General features: G+C 30.1%; 1 protein-coding gene across 2 annotated transcripts; it reads left to right on the top strand.

Annotated features, from left to right (window-relative positions):
- The first annotated feature begins 12,397 nt into the window (after positions 1-12,397).
- LOC105792736 (CMP-sialic acid transporter 2) lies at positions 12,398-22,087 on the top strand. Of its 2 annotated transcripts, none has more exons than XM_012621484.2 (16): positions 12,398-12,619; positions 12,748-12,909; positions 13,025-13,141; positions 14,212-14,268; positions 15,069-15,146; positions 15,496-15,540; positions 15,880-15,939; positions 16,036-16,158; positions 17,288-17,365; positions 17,626-17,695; positions 17,857-17,964; positions 18,947-19,080; positions 19,256-19,335; positions 20,555-20,600; positions 20,686-20,777; positions 21,782-22,087. In XM_012621484.2, exons 2-15 carry the CDS (start codon positions 12,754-12,756, stop codon positions 20,731-20,733), a joined length of 1,200 nt encoding a protein of 399 aa, XP_012476938.1. In that variant the 5' UTR covers positions 12,398-12,619; positions 12,748-12,753; the 3' UTR covers positions 20,734-20,777; positions 21,782-22,087. The 2 variants fall into 2 exon arrangements, with proteins under 2 accessions (XP_012476938.1, XP_012476937.1); XM_012621483.2 differs by having other exon boundaries at positions 12,742-12,909.
- Positions 22,088-22,627: the final 540 nt, after the last annotated feature.

The raw sequence follows: 22,627 nt of genomic DNA, 5'->3' as shown, positions 1-22,627 counted from the left end.
GTTTTATTGAAAAAATTTTGAGGAGAAATGTAAATCATAATTAGCCGTACTTATAGTTCAAAACCCAACCACTATTGTCAATATTGTGTTTACAGTAGGTTAGCTACTATATTAATTAGTGTTTTTTTTATTGTTTATTTTCGTTTTATGATTTATATTCAGAGTTTATGATTGTCTCTCTCAATAATATCGTTTTCAATATTTGAAATTGTGCATTACACCCAACCATATTATAATACTCAAAAGAAAAGTACTTAAATATAAATAAATATAGATATAGATGAACCAGCCTCCTATTTATCTAATAATCCAACAAGAAAGGCTAAATTGTAGGTTGATAATGATATTCAAAATGAATGTCACATTTAAGCGAAAAACTCATATAAATCTTTTATAAGATTTTAAGATTTTGATTGAAATAATAAAATTAAAATTTTAGAAAGTTCATGAGTCGAAATTATTTTTATAGTTTTATATAAAAGAATAAAATATATATTTGTTATTATTGTTGTTTTAAAATGATTTATTTTAATTAAATTGAAATTAAAATAGGATTTAACAACTTTTAACAGTAAAAGTGGATAAATTTTTAACAAAAAATCAGTTTATTCTTTAGTCTAATGCATAAGGACTAAATTACTCATTTTTTAATAAATGAAGCAAAATGCAATTTGACTCCTAGTACAAGGCATACACAGGAGTAGAGCTAGGAAATTAGAATTGTGGGGTCAATATTTTAAAAATTAAAACGTTTATAAAAGTCATATAAACTCGTGCATATATATATTTTTCATTATTAATGTTAAACATTTAGAATAAATAAATCTAAGTGTTAGACTAGTAATTTTCTTTCACAAAATAAAATCACTTAAGTGTTTTTGATGTCTTGAGAATGCAATATATATATATATATCTTTCTTCCTTTTTTTCACAAACAATGCTCATAATAATCACACTAGCAACAACAATTCCTAAATAAAATACTAAATTTCTAATAAATATTCAAGAAATTCAATATTATAAATATAATCAATCCTAATTTATTCAAGGATTTTAGTAATCAACCTCTAAAAATAATTACTCAATCACGATGTTAGGAATGTCATACAAAATCAAAATCCCAAAATTAGTCAATAAACAAAAAAATCTTACATAAAAATTCTATTCTATCTCAAGAAAAACTACAACCCCAATTTTATAGAGATTAATCAATAAAGCTTGAAAAATTGCTACCAAATTAGGGAGATCACTTGAAAGTATCAAAACATTAGGAATTTTTAGTTTTATTCTATAAAAGTGACCTCACATTATATTTTAATGTGGCATCTACTTTATATTTATAAGTGTCCATGTAAGAATCTACACATAAATCGTTAATTTAATTAATAAGCAACTTCAATTTTGTATAATTATATATATTTAATGTTTTTAATTTAATTTTGATAAATTAAAATTTTATTTATTATAATATGAAAAATTATAATTTTGTATAGCTGTAAATGTGAATTGGGAGGGTGAGGTAGGTTGGGATGATATCATGAGAGTCATGAGAATGACTCTCTTTCATGGCAATGGTTGATGAATTTTTTAGTTGTTTGGAGGAGGTAGTTGAAGCACTAAAATCAGCTTAGATAAAAAGAGAATATCAAAAGTTGTTGAGTCCACAGCTTTGTTTTTAGTAAACATGGCAAAACATTAAATATTATAATAAAATTTCCTCTATCAAGTTTGTTTATTATAAAAATTATATATGATTGTTATGGATAAATTTAGAAATTTTAGGGAAATCAAAATATAATTTATGATTTTTATTATCTTTTAAAAGATTAAATATTTTTTTTTATTTTTGAAAAGTTAAAATGTAATTTTATTAAATATAATTTTTCATCGGGGGTCGCAAGTCCCTACCTTAGCCCTTAGACTCACCTTTGATGGTTATATATAAGATAATTGTTTTATCATTGGTATTTAAAAAAAAAACCTCTACAATCGAGTTTAGAATGTTGCGATATGTTTTTTTTTTTGTTATTTTAGGATGTCGTCATATGTCTACTAATGACATCATATTAAATCCACTTGTGAAGTTTATTTTATTCCCCTTCCCGTGTATAAAATAATTAGTTATATACATTGTTATTCGATACGTTGGTGGTAGAATTTTTTATTGTTATTCGATACGTTGGTGGTAGAATTTTTTAACTTCACAATCAATGTTAAAAAGTTGGCACTTGTTGTATTTATTATTTTTAAATATCAATTAATGACATGTGGTGGGCTAGTAACTTTTTAACTTCACTTGTGGTGTTACAAAACTCCTCCTCTTGTTAATTACATAAGTATTCTATATATATAAATATATATAGTATGTCTACCACCAATGGAATAAAAAAAACTCCATAAATGTACAGCTCTTTCCTTCGTGATATATGATATCTGCCTGAAGACAGATGGGTAAAGTTGAATACGGACAGCGCATTCTCGACACAACAACATACCACTACTATTGGTGGTTTGTTTCGTGATCCGAGAGCAGGTTGGTTGTTTGGTTTTGCCATGAGAGTTGGTGTATATAATATTTTCCAAATTGAAGCACGAGCGATATATGAAGGATTCTTTAGCTTGGGAAAAAGGTTTTCGCAAGGTGGTGACCGAAAGTGACAATGATTTGTTGATTGATTTAATTGGAAGTGGTTATGTGGCTAATAGCAAATTTTCAGAGTTGCAATTGATGCATGATTTATGTAAGTAAGACTAGTAGATTGTATGGCCAAAGCTGCTTCTAGTTATCTTAATAAGTTGTCGATGTTTGAAGTCTATCTGCTCATACTCAATCCATGTTTGAAGATGATGCCCACCGAGCATTAGAAGTTATAGGCCATCATCAGGCTAACTATAACTAGTTCTTTGAAATTGTCTATCTTTATTCACAAAAAAAAAAAAACCATAAGCAGATTTAAGATGATGTAATGCATTTTTAGATTATAGTAAAATAAAATAAAGGACATTTGGCAACACCTTGATTTTACTTGTAGAGCTTTTTAATTCTATTGACAATGAATAGAATAATTATCTTATATACATATACACATTAGATTTCTTTACAAGAACATCGGTTTAAACCTTAAAAATGATATCGTTAGGAGAGGCAACCCAAAGCCTTGAATATAGATTGCATAACAGACAAGAAGGATACCCCATATATATATATAATAGAAACATGTATATTTTGTTGATGTGTGTTTTTAAATAGGTATTATTTTAAATAGTAAAATATAGGTAAAAGTTTCATGGAGTCCCTATATTAGGAGTTAGATTACATTTTGCCCCATCTACTTAAAAATAGACAAATTAGTTATTGTACATTAGTTCAAAGAACAATTTGGTAATTTTTGTTAAAAATTTCATCCATTTATATAGTTAAAAACCGGCGTAGTTGATAGAATAACCAAACAATGATATGTGGTATGTCACATGTTGACATACAAAAACTAATTCGATCATATTTTGAGTATAGTACTTTTACCTAAAATATATAGGCTACAACAAATGAGTCATAGTCTTCTACAACAAACCAAATGCATATTGGTTCATATCACCTCTCATCATCACTAGCAAAACAATCAGCCTCGACTGCTTGAAAAGCACATCAGGGACGGTAAAACCTGGAGGTTCGTATAACAGAAGCTTGGCCACAAGATCAGCTGATTGGTTCGCTTCACGTTTGACATATCAGAACACAACAGTCTAAGGTATTGCACAGATATTCAGAATTCGTCGAATTAAGGCTTCTCCAGGATCAGCATTAGTATTATCCTGCAATAACCAGATAAGATTAAGGTTATCGCTTTCAGCTTCCACTTTGCGACAGCCCAGTTGCCAAGCAAGCTCAAGACCATCGAGCAGACCCCAGGCTTCCGCTTGAAGCACCAAACAGTAGCCGAAACTCCGGCAGAATCCCCTTAGCCAGCATCCTGTATGATTTCGAACTAGGCCACCAGCAGCCGCTCTGCCATCAACCTCAAGAACAGCCGCATCCGTATTGATTTTAACCTATTGGTTGGTAACATCATGCCCCCTATGGGCACCATCTCTATCCACCCTCAGTATCTGTTTGGTCCATGTCAAGGTTTTATTATATTGTGTTTGCCCCTTCACATTTAAGTGCAATGAAGACATTGAGGTATCCTTTTTTTTGGTTTGAAAACTAGAGAAGGGGAATATCTACTTCCACTTACTCTTGCATTAATTAAATATTATTTTTAAATGAATTAAAATATATATTACAACTCTTTAAAATATATGTCACGAGTTAATTAGACACTAATTAAATATTTAATTGAGTTGGTATCAAGAATTAACCATAGAATTTTTATTAAAATCATTTTTTATATTTTAATTAATAATTATTATTCTTTAAAACCAAGCAAAATCAAGATTAAATTAATACAACTGATTTAAAACTTTCAATATATTTTAAATTTTTATTAATTTTATAAATTAATTATTTAATTAAACCAACCATCAAATTAAAACATGTGAAAATTGAATTACCAAATAAAAGTTTTCATATTACAAAACACATAATTTTGAGATTTGTTGCCATAGATTGGCATGAAAATATCATCATCATCACCACCAAGTTTTCATTTTATGTTTACGCGGTTATAAATTTGTATCTTAATTCTCTCAATAATTTATAATTCGAAAAATATTTTCAACTTTATCCCTGATTTAATATTAAGATAATAAATTTGATATCATTTAAAAAATGTATTAAAATTAATTGTGACTTTGCACCGAATTGTTTGTTGCGTTAATTCACGAAAATGATGTGAGATGGACCGATAAATGCACGCAGTTGGAGAATATTAAATAATCCTACTTCTTTTTCATTCTTTTATTGTGACAAAGCTTGTCCCTCAACCTTTTCCATTCCATGGGATAATATTTAAAATGTTTTCGTATAATTATACACATAAATATTTAATCGTGGTTTAAATATATACTTGAAATTTTAATTTTAGTTTAATTATATATGTTTTAAAATAAATACATCAATTTATTTTTACATTGGATAAATATAATTATTTGTGAATACAATATTATGTTACATTAATAACGGTATCGGTGATTTGTAAAATTGAATCAAATCAAATTTTAAGTACAAAATTACACAAAATCGAAATTTCAGTATTAAATTATAGTTTTAATATTTATTTCAAGAAAAAACCAATCCCTCATTTATTTTTTTAGCAATTTTTGGATTTAATTAATGATTTTACTGATGTTATTTTCAAATATAACAATTCAATTCATAAAATATCATTTTCAAATTTTAAATAAAATATTTTTATATTTTGTTTAGAAATTTTTATCTCTATTATAATAAATATCTTAACTTTAGTGACACTAACCAGGTTTAAAATTTAATTGGAAAATTACCAAAATTATTTTTTAATAAAGTAAGTTATATTATTACGAGAATTTTTTATATATATTTTATAAATCAATATAAATTTACGTAAGATAATATTTGAGCCAAATACATAATGAATATTAAACTTTCTATTTTACTATAGTCAATTAATGCATCAATTGATCTTTATATAAAATTTTAATAAATATATTTGTTACATAATATATATTTTATTTGAATTATGGGTATGACATAATTTAGTTTAAATAATATTATTTACCTAAAAGATATTAATAATAAAGATTGTAATTTAATGTTATAACATGTTAAATACAAATTTAGCATGCTAGAAGCAAAGCTTATATCATGGAGTTACGGTTATGGTTTATATTCGGAGTTTCTAGTTCTGCTCCTAATAATTTCGTTTCTAAAATTTGAATTTGCGTCTTTTCTTAAAAATGTAATGTGTTTTATCATTACCCTAAATACTTATCATTATTTATATTTTTATCATAGAGTTAGTACTATCATTTTAGGTGTAATTAATCCATTAAGGTATATTATTAAAGAATAGCAATTTATTTGTCAAATTTTGCCTTAAGTTGGTCTCACTAAAAACCAATTCATTAGTTGAATTTTGCTACATATTGAGGCCCAGGTTAAAATATGACATAAGTTTTTGTATTTTTTATAAATTTTGAATTTAATCTCTCTATTTTTTATATTTCAAAATTCAGTTTAGTTATTAACCCTAAATCTTGTTGGATTTAAATTTTAACAGAGTTAACAGTTGGACCTAAATTTTGAAATCTAAAAAGTAGAAGGACTAAATTCTAAATTCATGAGGAGTGCAATGACTTGTTACATATTTTAACAGTTGGCATTTTAAATTGATAGGCCTATAGTGGGCCAAGGCAACGTTTTGAATGGTTTAAACGCTGACAGGCCGGTGATGGGCTAAGGAAACAAGGGACAAAAAGAGGTGCAAAGGAGATTTTGGGTTCACTTCTTGATAAGGCCCAAAGGGTAGACTTTAAATTGAATAATGAAAGAAATAGGTTAAAAATATGCAATTACTCCCTGTACTTTACTGAAGTTGAGATTTAGTCTTTTTACTTTAAAACTTAAAAATCCAATCATCATACTTTTTCAATTTGAGAATCGTATTCCAACCATTATTTTTTTGGTAGTTTCTGTTGACACCATTTTTTTGGATGAAAAACGGGGACGACTTGGGTTTTGAAAAATGAAACAGGAGTCGCCACCAATCCTTTTTGATGAGGTGTGATTGGGTCACCTCGTAAAAGTGGTTGTTTTTAATAAACGGTTTAATTTTATTAAAACAACGAGTTTGGTCCACGAAATTTAGAAAAACGGGTTCGGGAGTCGGTTACGCACGAGGAAGGATTAGCACCCTCGATACGCCCAAAATTGGTACCTAGTTAATTACTTAATGTCTTAGTGTCGAAGATTAAAAACTTTGAAGAATTTTAAAAACACTATCCTTGTATTAAAATGTTGAAAATTTTGGGAAAAGGGGGCGTTCCACGTTAATCGAGAAAGAAAGCATCGTATCCAGTAAGTTAGGACACAATGTCTCGAATTCCCGATATGAGAATAAAAAAAGTACCTATTTAAAAGGTTTTTAATTATCTCGAGTTTAGAAAATGGATCATGCCCAGTAAGTTAGGACACAATCTTTTCTTAATTCCCAAGATTGTTTAAAACTTAAGTTTGAAAAGATTAGTGTATTTAGATTTATTATGAAAATCGAAACCCAGTAAGTTAAGGTACGACCTTCTCGAATCTAAATACGAGATTTTGTTCTATTTTGAAACCATGTTAAATAAATAAAATTAACTTATCATAAAACGGTAAGAATAAACGCAATATTGAACTATATAACCAAATGATGATATAAGCACAACTAATGTAAGCCATAATAAAAAGAAATAAATACATATAAAACAAATCAAGTATATGTGAAATGATAAATAAATATATAAATAAAAACTAAACATTTCCTAAAAATAATAACGAACACACAAATAAATGAATAAATAAATATCATATAGAATGACAATGACAATACGAACAAGAAGAGATAAAGTATTTGTGTATATATATTAGTATACTTTAAATCATAAAAGGCGTAAGTTTATATACATGTATAAAACAAATATACATATCTATATGTATGAGTTATAAAGTGTAAAAAGGACATGAGTATGTATATATCCAAAAATATGTAAGTATATAAATTACGTGAAAATAAGAAAACATATAAATGTGTATATATATTCATAAAAATAAAATGTGTATACGTATGAAAAGTATAAAGTATAAATAACATATATCTAAGTAGATATATATATATATATATAAAAGTAAACTTGGAAAATTATATGAGTACACATATTATAAAAGAATATGAATACATATATATAAAAATTATAAAATGTATAAAATGTAAGTACGCATATATAAGTATGTATATATTTAATATAATCTAAGAACAGTATAAATGGATAAATAATGAGGTAAATAATCAAAACCAAAACAATAATAACAATAGTAATAAAACTAATTAATAAATAATAATAATAAAAGGGACTAAAATGAAAACAAAGCAAAATCCCAGGAGAGAAAAGTTAAAAATGAAAAAAAAAATGACCAAATTGAAGGGAAGCCCAGAAGCAGAAGGACTGATCGGGCAATATGCCCCAATCCTGCAGCGCGCCCCTTATGCCTGGACTAAATCGAGACATGCAACAAATTTGCGAGGCCAATTTAAATAATGAAGAAACAAGCAAGAGGATCAAATTAAAACAAAATGATAATGAAAGGGGTTAAGGGCGCAAATAGCCCATTTGTCAGAAAGGCGCGGATCCCCTGGAGTGGGTCGGGTCGCGCGCGGATCTTAAAGGCCAAAACGGCGCCGTTCCATTTTTATTATTTAAACTACTTTTTTTTTACCCTCATTCAGCCCCATTTCTGAAGAAAAAATAAATAAATAAAACTCCCCTTTTCTCTCCTTCTTTTCTCTTATGCTTTCAGGCCGGCCTACGTCGCCGGCGAGCTTGCACGGTGGCTCCGCCACCCTCTGCCGTAGCTCCGCCGTGCCGGAAGGCCCGAAATCGGCTTTTAGAGAAGGGTTCCCTTTATTTTCTCCCTTTTTTTTTAAAAAAAACAACCCTAAATAAAAGGTGACCTTTCGGCCTCACCGTCTTTTCGGTTATGGTCCGAGCGGAACCCTAAAGGCCTCCGTGACCCTGAGGAACGGAGAAGATCTCCGACGGTGGCTCGTGGCCGAATCTCAGGTACGTTTCAAAACCCTTTTTCTATATTTCGTTATTATTCTTATCTACCACAGTGCAAAAAAAGGAAAATAAAATCTAAAAAGAAACAGAGGCTCGAAGTAAAAAAAAAAATCAACCTTTGATACTTTGATTGATTTTTTTTGTTCTCTGCTTGTATTCTCTTTGTCTTGTAAAGATTACATTTTTTTTCAGGCTTTATAGCCGATTACAAAGATTTGTTTTTTGCTCTGTGTTCTGTCCTCTATTTTTGCTTTGTTCTACAGGGTTAGGCAAGGTCAAAGGAGGTGACCTTGCCATTTGATGTAAAGGGAGGCGGACCTCGGGGATTTAAGCACCTCGGGTGGCCCGAAAAAAAGGGGGAAACGGCGCGAGAGGGGAGGGAACCCTAGGGTTCCCTGGTGCTTGCTTAATTTTGGGCCCCTTTGGGCCGTTTAGATTTTTTAGAATTTGGGCCGTTTTTGGGCCTATTGTACATGGGTCACTTAGTTTCATTATTTTGGTTTTGTTTCGGGCCTGGGCTGAATTGGGCCTCTACAGTTTCTATCGGCATTTGTCAACTTAATATGTTTATTTTTTGTCAATAATATATAATGTCACATGAGGATAGCCTAATTATTATGCCAAGTTGACAAATTTTTACAAAAAAAAATATTAACAAAGTTAATGACTAGACTGAGAATTTGCAATTAGGAAAGTAGGAGGACTTAATTTATAACTTTTTAAGTGCAAACTAAATCTCAAATTTTTATCAAAGTACATGGACAAATTGCATATTTTAACCAAAGAAATGTGGTATGAATGTGGATGATAATCGGTTAAATTATACTATTAGTCCTGTACTTTGCAAAAAATTATGGATTTAGCTCCTATACTTTAATTTGGTCATTTTTGTCTCTATAATTTCAAAATTTCAATCATCACCAAATGATAATCGCTAAATTCATTAAGTTAAGTTTTGTTATTTCCAAATTTCGATGAGGCAAAAATATTGTCATGTGTAATGCCATGTCAATTTATTATTTCCATGTATTACTCACTAAAATTTTAGTTAATGGATTAACGGGTGTCATTTGTATCAATATTAAAATTTCAAAATCCAAAAGTATAGGTACTTAGAATAATCCGATTGGAAAACATGGACTAAATCTATAAATGTTCACATAATACAAGACTAGTAATTGAATTTAACCAAATGGATTTAAATTCTACTGTTAGGGTCAAAACTAAAATTTTAATATTCAAAAAGTGTAGGGACTAAAATTGACTAATTCAAAAAGTACAATGATTATAATTGATTAAATTAAATTATAAAGACTAAATCCTCAATTTTTACAAATTATAAATACTAATACCAAAAGTTAACCAGTGAGATTTCAACTCGAACCCTTAAAGTGAATGATGATGCGGGTGGTGAGTGCTTGGGGATGGAGGGAGATTAATAATTTGGGTTTAATTTTGATGTTTTTAATTTAAGATGTTAGTAAACCAATTATGTATTTTTTTAGTTATTCAATTTAGCCCCTAGGTGTGTGTTATAAGATATTCAATGTAGTCATTGTACGAATTTTTTAATTGAATCCAATACGATTTAAACTCGAATTAAAAGTCTGAGACTCGTAATTTCCATAATAATCTCTTCCAGAAACTTTGCTTATGCAATATTCATTAAAATGGTCATAACTTGAGTTCTTAAACTCAAAATTAAGTGATTCAAAATGCGTTTCAAAGTTAAGAGATAGATCTTTAAACTCTATAGACATCTCAACCCAGAAATGTCTAGATCCCTTCCAAAAACTCGTCACAAGTCAACTGATTTTTCGAACTTGAACATTGGCAACTTCGATGACTGAAATTGAATAAATTTCACCCTATCCGTGTATGTATCATTTGGTGCCTTTAAGAAAGAAGAAAGGGATGAAGGAAGGAAGAGTGTAAATAAGCTTTTCAAAAGAGGATAAGAGGTTGAAGAATGGTTTGAGAAGAAGAGAAATAAAGTCTGCGAGAAAGACGAGGAGGAGAAGAAAAGATAAAAAGAAAGGGAAAAAAATAGAGAGAAAAAGAAGAAGAAAAAGTTCACATAAAAATGAGCAAAAAGAAAAAAAATATTAACAAACACATTATTTTATGACTATGCCGTTAACGACAATCAATAACTCTATTATCATAACGTAATAAATTGATAACGTTGATCATCATATAATAATCTTTTAAAATTCAGTGATTTACACATAAGTAATTAAACTTACAAAATATCACACAAATGATTAAACTTATGTTCATTGACTTAATGTTTTGGAATGTTTTGTTCCCTTTTGTTTTATGATGTCAATGGGGCTGTGGTTTTGTGTTGCACCCCTGCATGATACATGTTTTCATTGTTGAAAAAAATCAATTTAAAAACCTTATATATATCTTATTTTAATAAAATATAAATTAAACATATTTAATCATTTTTCCTTAAAATAATAATTAACTACCAATTCTTTTAAATAATACTAATTAAAATGACCTACCAAATAAACTCCATAAAAAATATAGAGGCATATATGTGACACAACCACAAAATCTTAGAAGATGTAAACTTTACTACTTATTTCAAATTTTATTTTACAAACTATTTAATTTAAAAACAAATTATTAAAAGATATAATAAAATTTATTTTTTTATAAAAATTAAAATTTGATTAATTTTTTATATAAATTCGATAAACGAAACATAAATATATTTTAAAAATGAACGATAATGTATCTCTACTATAATAAAACTCCTAATCAAGTTGATGTCATCCATTAATTATTATAAAAAAATCATTCTCGGTACAAATTAATTTATATTATTTTGAGGATTTTTTTGTCTTTTATCTATACTATTATTTAGGCCATTAATTGAGTTAGTGTTATGAGTCAATCAAACACCAATTCAATTAGGAAAATTTCAAAAATGTCTTTATGTAATTGAAATAAATTATATTATTCAAGATATATTAATATATTTGTTTCTAAAAATCAATAAAAAATTACATGTGATTGAATTTGAACGATACTATTTACATCAATAAAATATTAATTTTACCATTAAATTAAAACTTAATTTTAATATAAAATTTACTTTTTAATTATAATATGCATATTTTATTCTCTCTAGTAATTGATGTATTAATAAGATTGTTGATTGAGTTAATATCATAAGTTAACTCGACATTGACTCAAGATTGATGACATCACCATGATATACAATTGTAATGCATTTACGTGTTTAAATTTAATTTTACTCACAATTTAATATCGTGCATATTTCATATGTTATTATTAATTGATTTCAAACCATAAGTTTCATTGTTTCTGTAGGTTACTTTTAAACTAACATCTGTGTCCCTAGTATGAAGTTTCCATACACATGCATGTATGATACAACTTTTAGTATTTTATAAAATTAAAAACCGACCAAAAACACCATCTATATCAAACCTTTAATTTTACAATTACAATCAAAACATCATTTATGTTATAAATAGATATCCATTAAAATAAGAAATTTGATATATTTAAGACTCTAAGGTTGATTAGGAATAGAATTTTATATATGTTTTTTTATTTAACAAAATTAATTTATACCTATTATATCTATAAATATAATGTTTATGTTACCAAAAAAGAATTTATTAAAAGGAAAACAACATAAAGCGAAAAAGGAAAGAGCAACCAGCGACCGACGCTACATCGCACCTTCCTCCTACTCTGAATTATTTCCATATTTTTTTTCTTTTCAGGCAATTCTATTTCCTTTTAGGCTTAACAAAATTCTGATCTTAGGGTTTCCAATTTTCTCTCAAGATCTGCCTTCCATTATCACACCTTTTAAGCTTCGCGTTTTTCTACTCAGGTAATTCTTTTTCTTCTTCCCGAATTTCACACCAATTTCTGATAATTCCCGCTTCAGATTATATTTTCTAGATTTTTTAAAAAATCCGGTTATTGTTATTGGTATCTATGGTTTTGGAACAGGAGCAGGTGGGGATGATAGAATGCAGTGTTTGCCATTCTAAAATAGAACCACCGGCTAGCAAATCTATATCCAGGGCTTACGACAAGCACCGTACCTTTGTTTCTTCCAAAAATCGTTTCCTCAATGTTATTTTGGTTGCTGGTGACTGCCTTTTGGTCGGTTTTCAGGTCAAATTCGTTTCTTTTAACCATCAAACACCCTTTTTTTCTCCAATCTGCAATATTGGTTGGTGCTGTCTTTGTTTTTTAACACTATATGCATAAATGTATTAAATTATTGCAGCCCATATTGGTTTATATGTCAAAGGTGGATGGGGGCTTCAAGTATAGTCCCATTAGCGTTAACTTTCTCATTGAGGTGGCCAAAGTTATTTTCGCCGTTGTTATGCTCTTGTTCCAGGTATTTTTAGCTTTATGTTAATTGGCAAATTTAGAATAAGCTGACCTCAAATATGTTTGGCAACTTTTGTGTATAACGATGGACTTCAATCCTATAGCAATGCATCTACAACCGGTTTATATGCTTGTCATGTGTAAACTACACATATATAATAACATTGAGTGATTGATTTGATCAGATATAGTTAATTATTAGAGGTGTAATCAAGCTGTAAGAAGCTTGTGTTTGACTTGAATTCGAGGCTAGAAGCTTGATTCAAATTTGATTGAGTTTGACTACTAAAGTTTTGAGATAAAAAGTGAAATGCTTGATCTTGCTGAATTTGAGATAAAAAGCGAACTACTTGAGCTTGCTTGATTAGGCTCAATTAAAATCCTATATACATATTAAAAAATGAGTTAGATTCCCATGCTTTAGTTTAAACTCCATTATTTATGCTTGAGCTCGAATTCAAATTGAGATTTTCTAATACTAACTAAAAACAAAATATATATTAAAAATAACAAAAGAATCAATTAGCCTTTCAAGTTACTTGACTCAAGCATTAGAATACTTGAATTGGGCTTGTTAGATAGGTCGATTTGCTTGCCTTCAAGCTCAACTCAACAATGATCGAGTAGAAACTTGAGTTTTCCTAAAGGATGTAATGTCAAGGTGTTATTAAAGCATGTAATGCCATGTTGGAGAATTTGGTTAGGATATCTTGTATGCATATTTATTTCAACCATTGTTTCTCTTATATATATTGTTTATTTCAAATTCATCATGCATTTTATTCATCAATTATTTTAATAAGCTGTTTTGTATCTGATTTGGAAATTCTCCTACTTTATGAAACAGTAGGAGTTAAATGATTCTGCTGGCAAGTTACTAACCTTGCCTGTATAAGTTCAATTGGCTGCAGTTAGTATCCAGCAAGAATAGAGCAGTTTCATTTCATATGATTAATGGAAGTCCAAGGCCTTTAATTAGCCTTTATCGAATTGTGTTGCCAATTTTTTTTTTTATTAAATTCCTTCATTAGAAGTTAATTATTGGTCTTATTTAACTCCCTGTGTCTCTCTTTGAAGTCTCGGCATAAGAAAGTTGGGGAAAAATCTCTTCTCTCAGTTTCTGCACTAGTTCAGGTAAGAAAGTTCCATAAGCCACTATTCTGAGCACAATTGTATAATTAGTTTCCATATCACTAATTTCACCACTGATTCTTAGCAGCATTGTTAATCTTGACAGTTTTATGATTCATCCTTCTTATAAGCTTTTGATAAAGAAATGAAAAATAGTCCAATCTTGAGTTTAGAATTATAGGCTGCAACTTGTGGTTAAAACTAGTAGGCTATTCTGAGGACCAATTGTTGCACTTAGTGGCTGTTGAAATGTCAATTCTTGGAGTTTGTTCTAATGATATGGGATAATATCTTACTGGCACTAAAACTCTGAAACTGATAAGAATTTGGCTTAACCGAATGTTTTCTGCTGGTAGATAACAAAATTAATTGAGATACAAACATGATTGTTCTTTGTGATCTTAGTTGACACTTCAGATATTTTGGAAGTTTTGTTTATGTTTTATTATTGCATCTTCTGATGTGTAGGTGTGTTTGGGTACCCTTGAACCTTCAAAAGTATATTCTTTTGGGTTCTAAATACGTGAGATGTTTTAATTCCTTTACATTACGGGTCTCTGAAATATGCTGCCATTTATGTGATCTTATTTGGTTAATAAAAGTGTGTTTAGGTTGCTTTCTGTAAACTAAAATATTCTACTACTGTTAATGCGGTCTCATTTTGGGCTAAGGAACCATCTTTATGCAGCATTATGTCCTTCTGAACTTTTTAGCTCATTGTTATCCTTTGTTTCTACAGTTTAATTTATCTGGAACTTCTTTCTGACCTCAAGATGCCTTTCTCTTTGTTCTCAATCTTACAGGCTGCTCGAAATAATGTCCTTCTTGCAGTTCCAGCTCTACTTTATGCTATTAATAATTACCTAAAGTTCATCATGCAGGTGTCGTTTTCTTATTGATCTTTCTTCTTTTATGTCTCTTGAATAATAATAATTACTTTTACGCATGACCTGATTCTATAGAATTTTGAGAACCACCATTTATGACTTGAATCTGAAGTTTTTCATGTCAGTGGTCTCTTGAATAATAATATTGATCTTTTTTGCTTCTTTTATGCCACTTGAATAATAATAGTAATAATATAATAATAATTACTTTTATGCATGACCTGGTTCTATAGAATTGTGCTCTTTCTGTAAACAATTATCTACAGCTATTATTAATATTCTACGGCTTGGTGTTTCTTTGTCATACTTGTTTTCTTATAATTATGCTGTTTATTCATTGCAGCTTTATTTCAATCCTGCGACAGTGAAGATGCTTAGCAACCTGAAGGTAGCATAATACACTATGCTTAATGATTATTTAAATATTGGTTCTAGTCAATCTCCATTTTTCTCTAACAAAATGCAATTTTGGTTAGTTTTATGCTTTAAAATTTCATTTGTTTTTCAGGTATCCATCACAGTAAATGAATGTGATGAATCCTAAATACCGTTAGTTTATAACTCTTTTCAGTGTATCTAAAACTCATTGGTGAAAACTGACTTTATTCTTCTTTTCCCCATGTAAAGATTAAGTACCACGCACTTGCTCCTTCTGTTTCTTTTGATTTTTCTCTTAGAATATTTAGATTGTTAGTGAATCTGTTTCACTGCTGTCCAACATATGCAGGTTTTGGTAATAGCTATCTTGTTAAAGATGATTATGAAACGGAAGTTTTCCATTCTTCAGGTTAATGATTTTTCTCATCACTCTATCACAGTCAATTCTCCAAAACTCAGACTTATAATTATCTGCATATTCCGCTGTTGATTTTAATTTTAACAGTGGGAGGCTCTCGCTTTGTTGCTTATTGGAATTAGTATAAATCAGTTGCGGTCTTTACCAGAGGGTGCTAGTTCATTTGGTCTTCCAGTTGCAACAGGCGCATACTTATACACACTAATTTTTGTAAGTTGTTAAAATATTTGCATTACTTAATCATATGCAAACCTTTTGAATTGCCTCTATTACAGAGGATTACATCTTGCAATGATCTTATACATACTGTAGAACTGCTGAGATGCATGTTTTCCCCCTTGCTCATATTTGTTGAAAACCATAAATTGCTTATTTACGGATTATAGTTTAGCTAGACATAGCTTATGCAGTTACCAAGGGGTGCCAGTGTATTGCAGTAGGTAATGGAATATTTGGCTGAGATTTTGTAAATTTACATCCAAATTTAAGAAAAGATACTAATGAAATTCTGTGCAAATAAGGAATAATTTTCTGATTTGATAAGTTAAAATGTATATAAAATAGTTGTTTTGGACCTTTTGTCTTTTGAAGCAAGTAAAGTTAGAACAGATTTAACAAAATTATCTTTAGCTGTAGTAAACCAGACAAATAAAATAATGAATGCAAATTTTAAGGTGACAGATTTTATAGTATTAGTTAACCATTGCACTTTAAGGTGTTAGTTTCACCAAATTTCTAAATCATTAAAACTCTCCGTAATCTATAAATCCATTACTATCTTTTAAAAATTAAGCCAATTAATATGGTGTTAACTTGACTGAATTCACAAATAAATTCTCATATTTTATAATCTGTCTAGATATATGTCTTTTGATGGAAATATGATCAAAACAAGTTACTAAGCCTACTCAAATATCATGATGGTGTCTTGATTATCCTACCCTAGTAATGATTAATGTATAAATGGAAATAATAAAAAATAATAATACATTGATAAATGACAAATAAAAGTATTTTGTGGATTTGGGTTTTGGAGTCAAGATAGTTCAGGTTTCATGATGTAAACATCTATGAACTGCTAAAGATATGAGATAAAATTTGGGTTGCTGGAGCATGCTAAAATAACCTAGCGAAGGAAAGCCCAGATATGACCAAAAGAGTTGTAAAGCACAAACAATGAAAATCTTAACTGTGCAGTATTCTGGGACTTGTGCCTCCATCTTGCAAAGACATCGGTATCACAGTGTTGTTTATGTTTATTTATGTGCATAATATCTAAATGTATCTATTATGCTAGAGAATATGACACTGTGAAATTCAACTCAATGACATTATGCAGGTTACTGTTCCATCCCTGGCATCAGTCTTCAATGAGTATGCTTTAAAGAGCCAATTTGAGTCAAGCATATACCACCAGGTGAGTTTGTACTGATATTATTTGTTTTAAGCGAGCCTGGTGATGCAGTTAATGGCACATTTTTCATGGGTTTTACCATTGGATCTTAGTAACAACTAGGAGAAAAGGAAAATAAAGGCTCTGAAGTAGTTTTACATGGCATAGATTCTGGGAGACTTATAAGTAATTTAATGAAAGCAAGTAAATGGTTATACACTTCTGGTCTTTTACCTTTAGCTTAAATCATCCATTTACTCGTGGTTGCTTTTTGTGTTTCACAGAACTTATTTCTTTACGGATATGGTGCCATGTTCAATTTCCTAGCCATTTTGGGAATTGCAATTTTTAAAGGTAGGACATAGACTAAGCTTGGAATTTACTGTTCGTGTCTGGTGGCATGAAGCTTCCGATGAGCTGAGTATTGCCATTTAGAGGCAGTTTAAAATGCTCAGCACACTCGCAATCCTTTTTGTTGACTGGCTGATGTAATTGGATGACCTGCTTGCTTTTAGGTCCAAGTAGCTTGGATATCCTGCAGGGACATTCGAAGGCTACAATGCTTTTAATATGCAACAATGCAGCCCAAGGGATCTTATCATCTTTTTTCTTCAAATATGCTGGTAAATTTCACTGCTTATGTTTGTTAATTTTGTGACTTTAAGTTGAGAGAAAAATAAGGCAAAGAAGATGAACGGATTGCTGGAAAACACTGAATTTAGTAAGTCCTTGGAAAAATATTTGAGTTAGTGCTTATCTACATGTAACCTGACCAATGGCTTAAAAAAAAAAAAAGAAACAAAGAAAGAGAGATCATCTAAACCTTGTAGCATCTACTAGACATGGTTAAAGAAGACACCTGGAACCTACTGGTTGGCAGTTTATTTTGAGGGGAAAATTACATTTTGGGCGTAAATTTTTGCATAACTGAATAACAGGTAAGCCTTTAGGCTTTGCTTGGTGTGAGGGATGGAAAAGGATGAGGATGGAAAATATGTTAGACTAATGGTTAAGCTACAAAGTAAAAAATTGGTTATGAATCTGACCATTTGATTAACAAATTATCCACCCTCACTCTTTTCTATCATTCGTACCTAGCAAAGCCTTAAACTGGTAAGATATTTTGCTAATTAGGCATTCTGTCCCTGTTTTTTAACATGATATGATGGCTTTGTTCAGGTCTAGTTTATTATAATCAAGATTTTTAAGAATAATTGGCATATGAAAGGAGATTTAGAGAATGTGGGTGTATCATTTTCTTTATTTTGTGGGTAAAGGAGTAAAAGGTGTTTTCTTCCTTGGTCAAGCAACATCTGGACCACTTTTTATGACTTCCCTCTCAGTCCCTTTAGCATGAAATTCATGTGAAGCGATGCTATGCTGACTGTACTGAACTTTGTCAGACAACACTTTGCTGTTGATTATCTTGAAATTTTGTCAAACTAGTTTCTCATATTTTAATACCTTTCCCTAGATTTCACCTTTTTTTTTTCCTGCTGAGTTGCTGCTCACTGGCACCACATTTTATTTATTTTCTTTTACTGTAATAGGCTGCTATATTATTCATAATTTATTTTCTCTAAAAGCAGTTTCTTGTTCATGCAGATACAATCTTGAAAAAGTACTCCTCAACTATTGCCACAATCTTTACTGGCATAGCTTCTGCTGTACTGTTTGGTCACACCCTGACCATAAATTTTGTTTTAGGAATCTCAGTTGTGATAATCTCCATGCATCAGGTACTTTTAGCTTCTATAAGCACTAATGCTCACAATTTTCCTTTTGTTTATCATTTATGCCCATTTTGGTACAGCTTATATATTTTTTTACATTTCCTTCCCTGTTATGCTTTCTTTGCCTGCCACTTTGATGATCGAGGTTTTTTATAATCATATTACATTTTGTTGCCTTCAGTTCTTTTCATCATATTCAAAGGTTAAAGATGAACAACGCAGTGGTAATTTTAAAATGGTGGAAAGCATAGACAGCCAGAGGTATGCCTTTCTCCTGCATGATATTTTTGTGGCCATTAGGAAACTGTTCCATTTTCAGATATTGGCATTAATTGATCTCTGATTTCAGAAGGTTCATTTTTTCTCTTATTGTTCACTAGTCAGAAATGTCTGGTCTATTTCTGACCCTGATATTGAGCACTCTGAAAGGAGGGTTAAGGTGAACAGATTATGTTCGGTCTTAGAGGCCTTAGAATAATGAGAGCTATTAAGAGTTAAAGACTCCCAAAGAACTCAAGCATTGGACTCTGTTGCATTCGTGATGCTTTTCTGATGTGAACATATGATATATCACGTTGATTTCTCTCATGTCTAAACATAGTTTCCTTAAGCAAATCAGCCACTGGGTTAACAAAAGGCTTATCGCCAAAATTGGATCGAACGTTCTTTCTCCACACAAATAGTTATGCTTTTGGTTCTTCATTTTCCTTGTGTAATATTTACCAGAAGAAGCCAGGAACCAGGCTGACAGCATTAGATTTTTTTGAGCTTCCTTCTTCTTCCTTTTTTTAAAAAACTAAGATCCTATAATCTGCTCCTTGGCATTTCATTTTGTGATATAAACCATTAAAATAACTTAGACAAGCCATGTAGTCGTGATGAGGTGAAATCTATGAGGCATCATCTCCTTCTTTTGACCATACTAGTGGTAAACCTCATTAGAGTCAATGAATGTATCCTGACTAAAAACAAAGTTGTAAAATTTGTTTGATTTTAGTGTGTTCCCACTGTATGAGACGACAAAATTAATTTAGTATGTTGAGTACAGCCTAAGGTATCAAGCATATATAACTTATTGCTAAGTTCCATTCCTGCATCAAGCTTTTGCTATCATTTTCATATGTTAAAAAGTATATCCATGGTTCTGCACTCTTATCAGAGAACTTATTCAGACTGTTTGATTGTCATTAACTATTTCAAAGCTCGGGAGTGATTACGATGATCTATAGACACTACGTGCTGCCCTAATTTCTTGAAAATTCACATTTAGTTCACCTGTTGCCACTTCTATAGCATTTAGTGCAAGAGAATTAAAAATTAAAAATTAAAAAAAAAGCATACAAGAGAACCTACCAGTTAAATTTTCTAATGAAAGGTTTGCTTATGCACACCATAACATTTTGCATGACAGTTGCTTCTGATGTTGCAGTTATTCAAATCACTGCTAACTAAATATTCTAACTTGTTGGTATCTTATCAGGTCTAGGGATGCATCCTTCCCAAATAAGACTGATGTTAGTGAAAATGTGAGTTTTCATCCACTGTTTTTATTCTCTCTTGAACTTTGTTCTGCAATGGTCTTCTCTAATGCACTTTCTATTTTTTTTCCAGGCTAGCCACCATGTTAATGAGGAAAAAGGACCACTTCTTCCAGTTTAGGTTTGCATATATTCGGTATCTATGAATATTGGCTTTTCTTACAAGTAAGTTCTTTTGTTCACTGTCTAAAACTTTATCATTCCCTTTTTCCTCATTTTGCCATGTCACTTCAGGTTGGGTTATTTTGTGTTTGGGTTAGTTTTCGTCATGAAATTTCAGCATCACTTCAAGCTCAAAGTTGTTTTGTGTTTGGCTTCAAATTTCCATGGCTTTGGCCATTGATTCTTTCCTATAAATTCTAGTTGACTGTTGAATCTAGGAATGTAAATCATGCCATTCCTTTTTAAAATAAAAATAAAAATAAAATTAATTGATAAGCAAGAAAATTAGGTAATTTATGCAACTTCAGTTTCCAGTCCAGGTCACCTTAGGTTTGAGTTGATTCAGGCTCTAGTGTTTAATCAGGTTTGGTTCTCTTTTAGGGTATGCTTGGTTGGATGGAAAAGTGAAGGGATGGAAGGAAGGAATGTAAAAGTGAAAAGAAAATAAATTTTGAGTGTGATTGGTTGGAAGAAAAGTGAGAGGAAAGAAAATAGGGGAGATGAGCATTTTCCGTCTTAATGCATAAAAATCAATCCTTCCAAATTGGAATGATGCAAGGAGAGAAAATGAGAGAGATGTATATGTTAGTTCAAAATTATGCTTTTCAAATGTTTTATTTTCTTCCTTCTATTTTTCAACTCTACCAATGGATAGAAAGAAAATGTAATTTTCTTTTCATTTTTCCATTTCTCCTACCAAGCACATCTATGGAAAGAAAATTTATGTTTTCCATCCTTCTAGTTTTCTACTCTTTCAACTTTCCATCCTTTCAATTTTCTTTCCACTCTACTAAGCAAAACTTTGAGTCATTAAGTGAGGTGTGTTATAGCCGATTGAGCCTGTTGGCATTGTTATCCTAAGAATTAGGAGGGTGTGCTTATTTTCCTTCAGTTTAAAGGTGTGGGGGAGATTTATAGATTGAAATAGACATTATATCAAAGTGAAGTGTGTTATATATCTGCCTATAAATATATATAATTAATTGCTCTAAATATTTTAATTGCAGGAAAATTTATGGAGTATACATTCTTTTAGGTTGACTCAGACTCGGAGTGAAGATATAATACAGATCATCCAGAATAATTACTTCATCTCATGCTTGGATCAAAGTTGAAGATCTGCTATACTAAGTACTAATAGAAGAGAATATAAAAATAATTTTAGTGTGGATTACAGAATTCTTATTTTCCTTTTCCTCTATCAAGGAATACTCTTATTATTTTTATTTTGTTATTAAATCATTTTCCTTTAAACTCAAGGGATCATTGTAAACATTAACATTAATTTTTATCTTACGCAGTTTTGCCTTGAATTCTTTCCTATCAAATTGGATTCCTAATATACTTAAAGTTGGTTCAAACTTTAAAACTATGTCTAATTTTATTTAGGCATAATGATAAATTTAGCTCTTAATGTTTACTTAGTTTGTCACTTTGGTTGTAACTTTCAAATTTTAGTCAAATTGTCTTGTTTTAGATGAAAAATTAACTGCTGTAATTTTAATGGCATTGATGTGGTAGCTTGTATAGCAGTCTAGGTGTGTTTTATTGCTAAGATAGATAATATTTTAAGAGCTCTAAATTTGTTGAATCTTTAATTTATGAAGTGCATGTGTTATCATGATTAAGATTTGAAAGTTGAGAATCAAAATAATTTAAAAAGAAATTAAGGTTAAAGTGACAAAAGAGTTACATAATAATTTTATTTTATGAATATAATTACCATAGTTATATTTAAAAGAAAGGCTTGTTTTGAAAATGGTTTTATTTTGATTATAATAAAAATAAAAGGAATGGAGAACAAATCTTGGTAAGAATGTTTATATTCATAGTCCTTTATATTGTCTCACATC

Source organism: Gossypium raimondii, chromosome 8 (assembly GCF_025698545.1).
Source record: "Gossypium raimondii isolate GPD5lz chromosome 8, ASM2569854v1, whole genome shotgun sequence".
In the NCBI taxonomy this organism is placed as follows: Eukaryota; Viridiplantae; Streptophyta; class Magnoliopsida; order Malvales; family Malvaceae; genus Gossypium; species Gossypium raimondii.
This window is presented reverse-complemented; position numbering and strand designations above follow the sequence as displayed.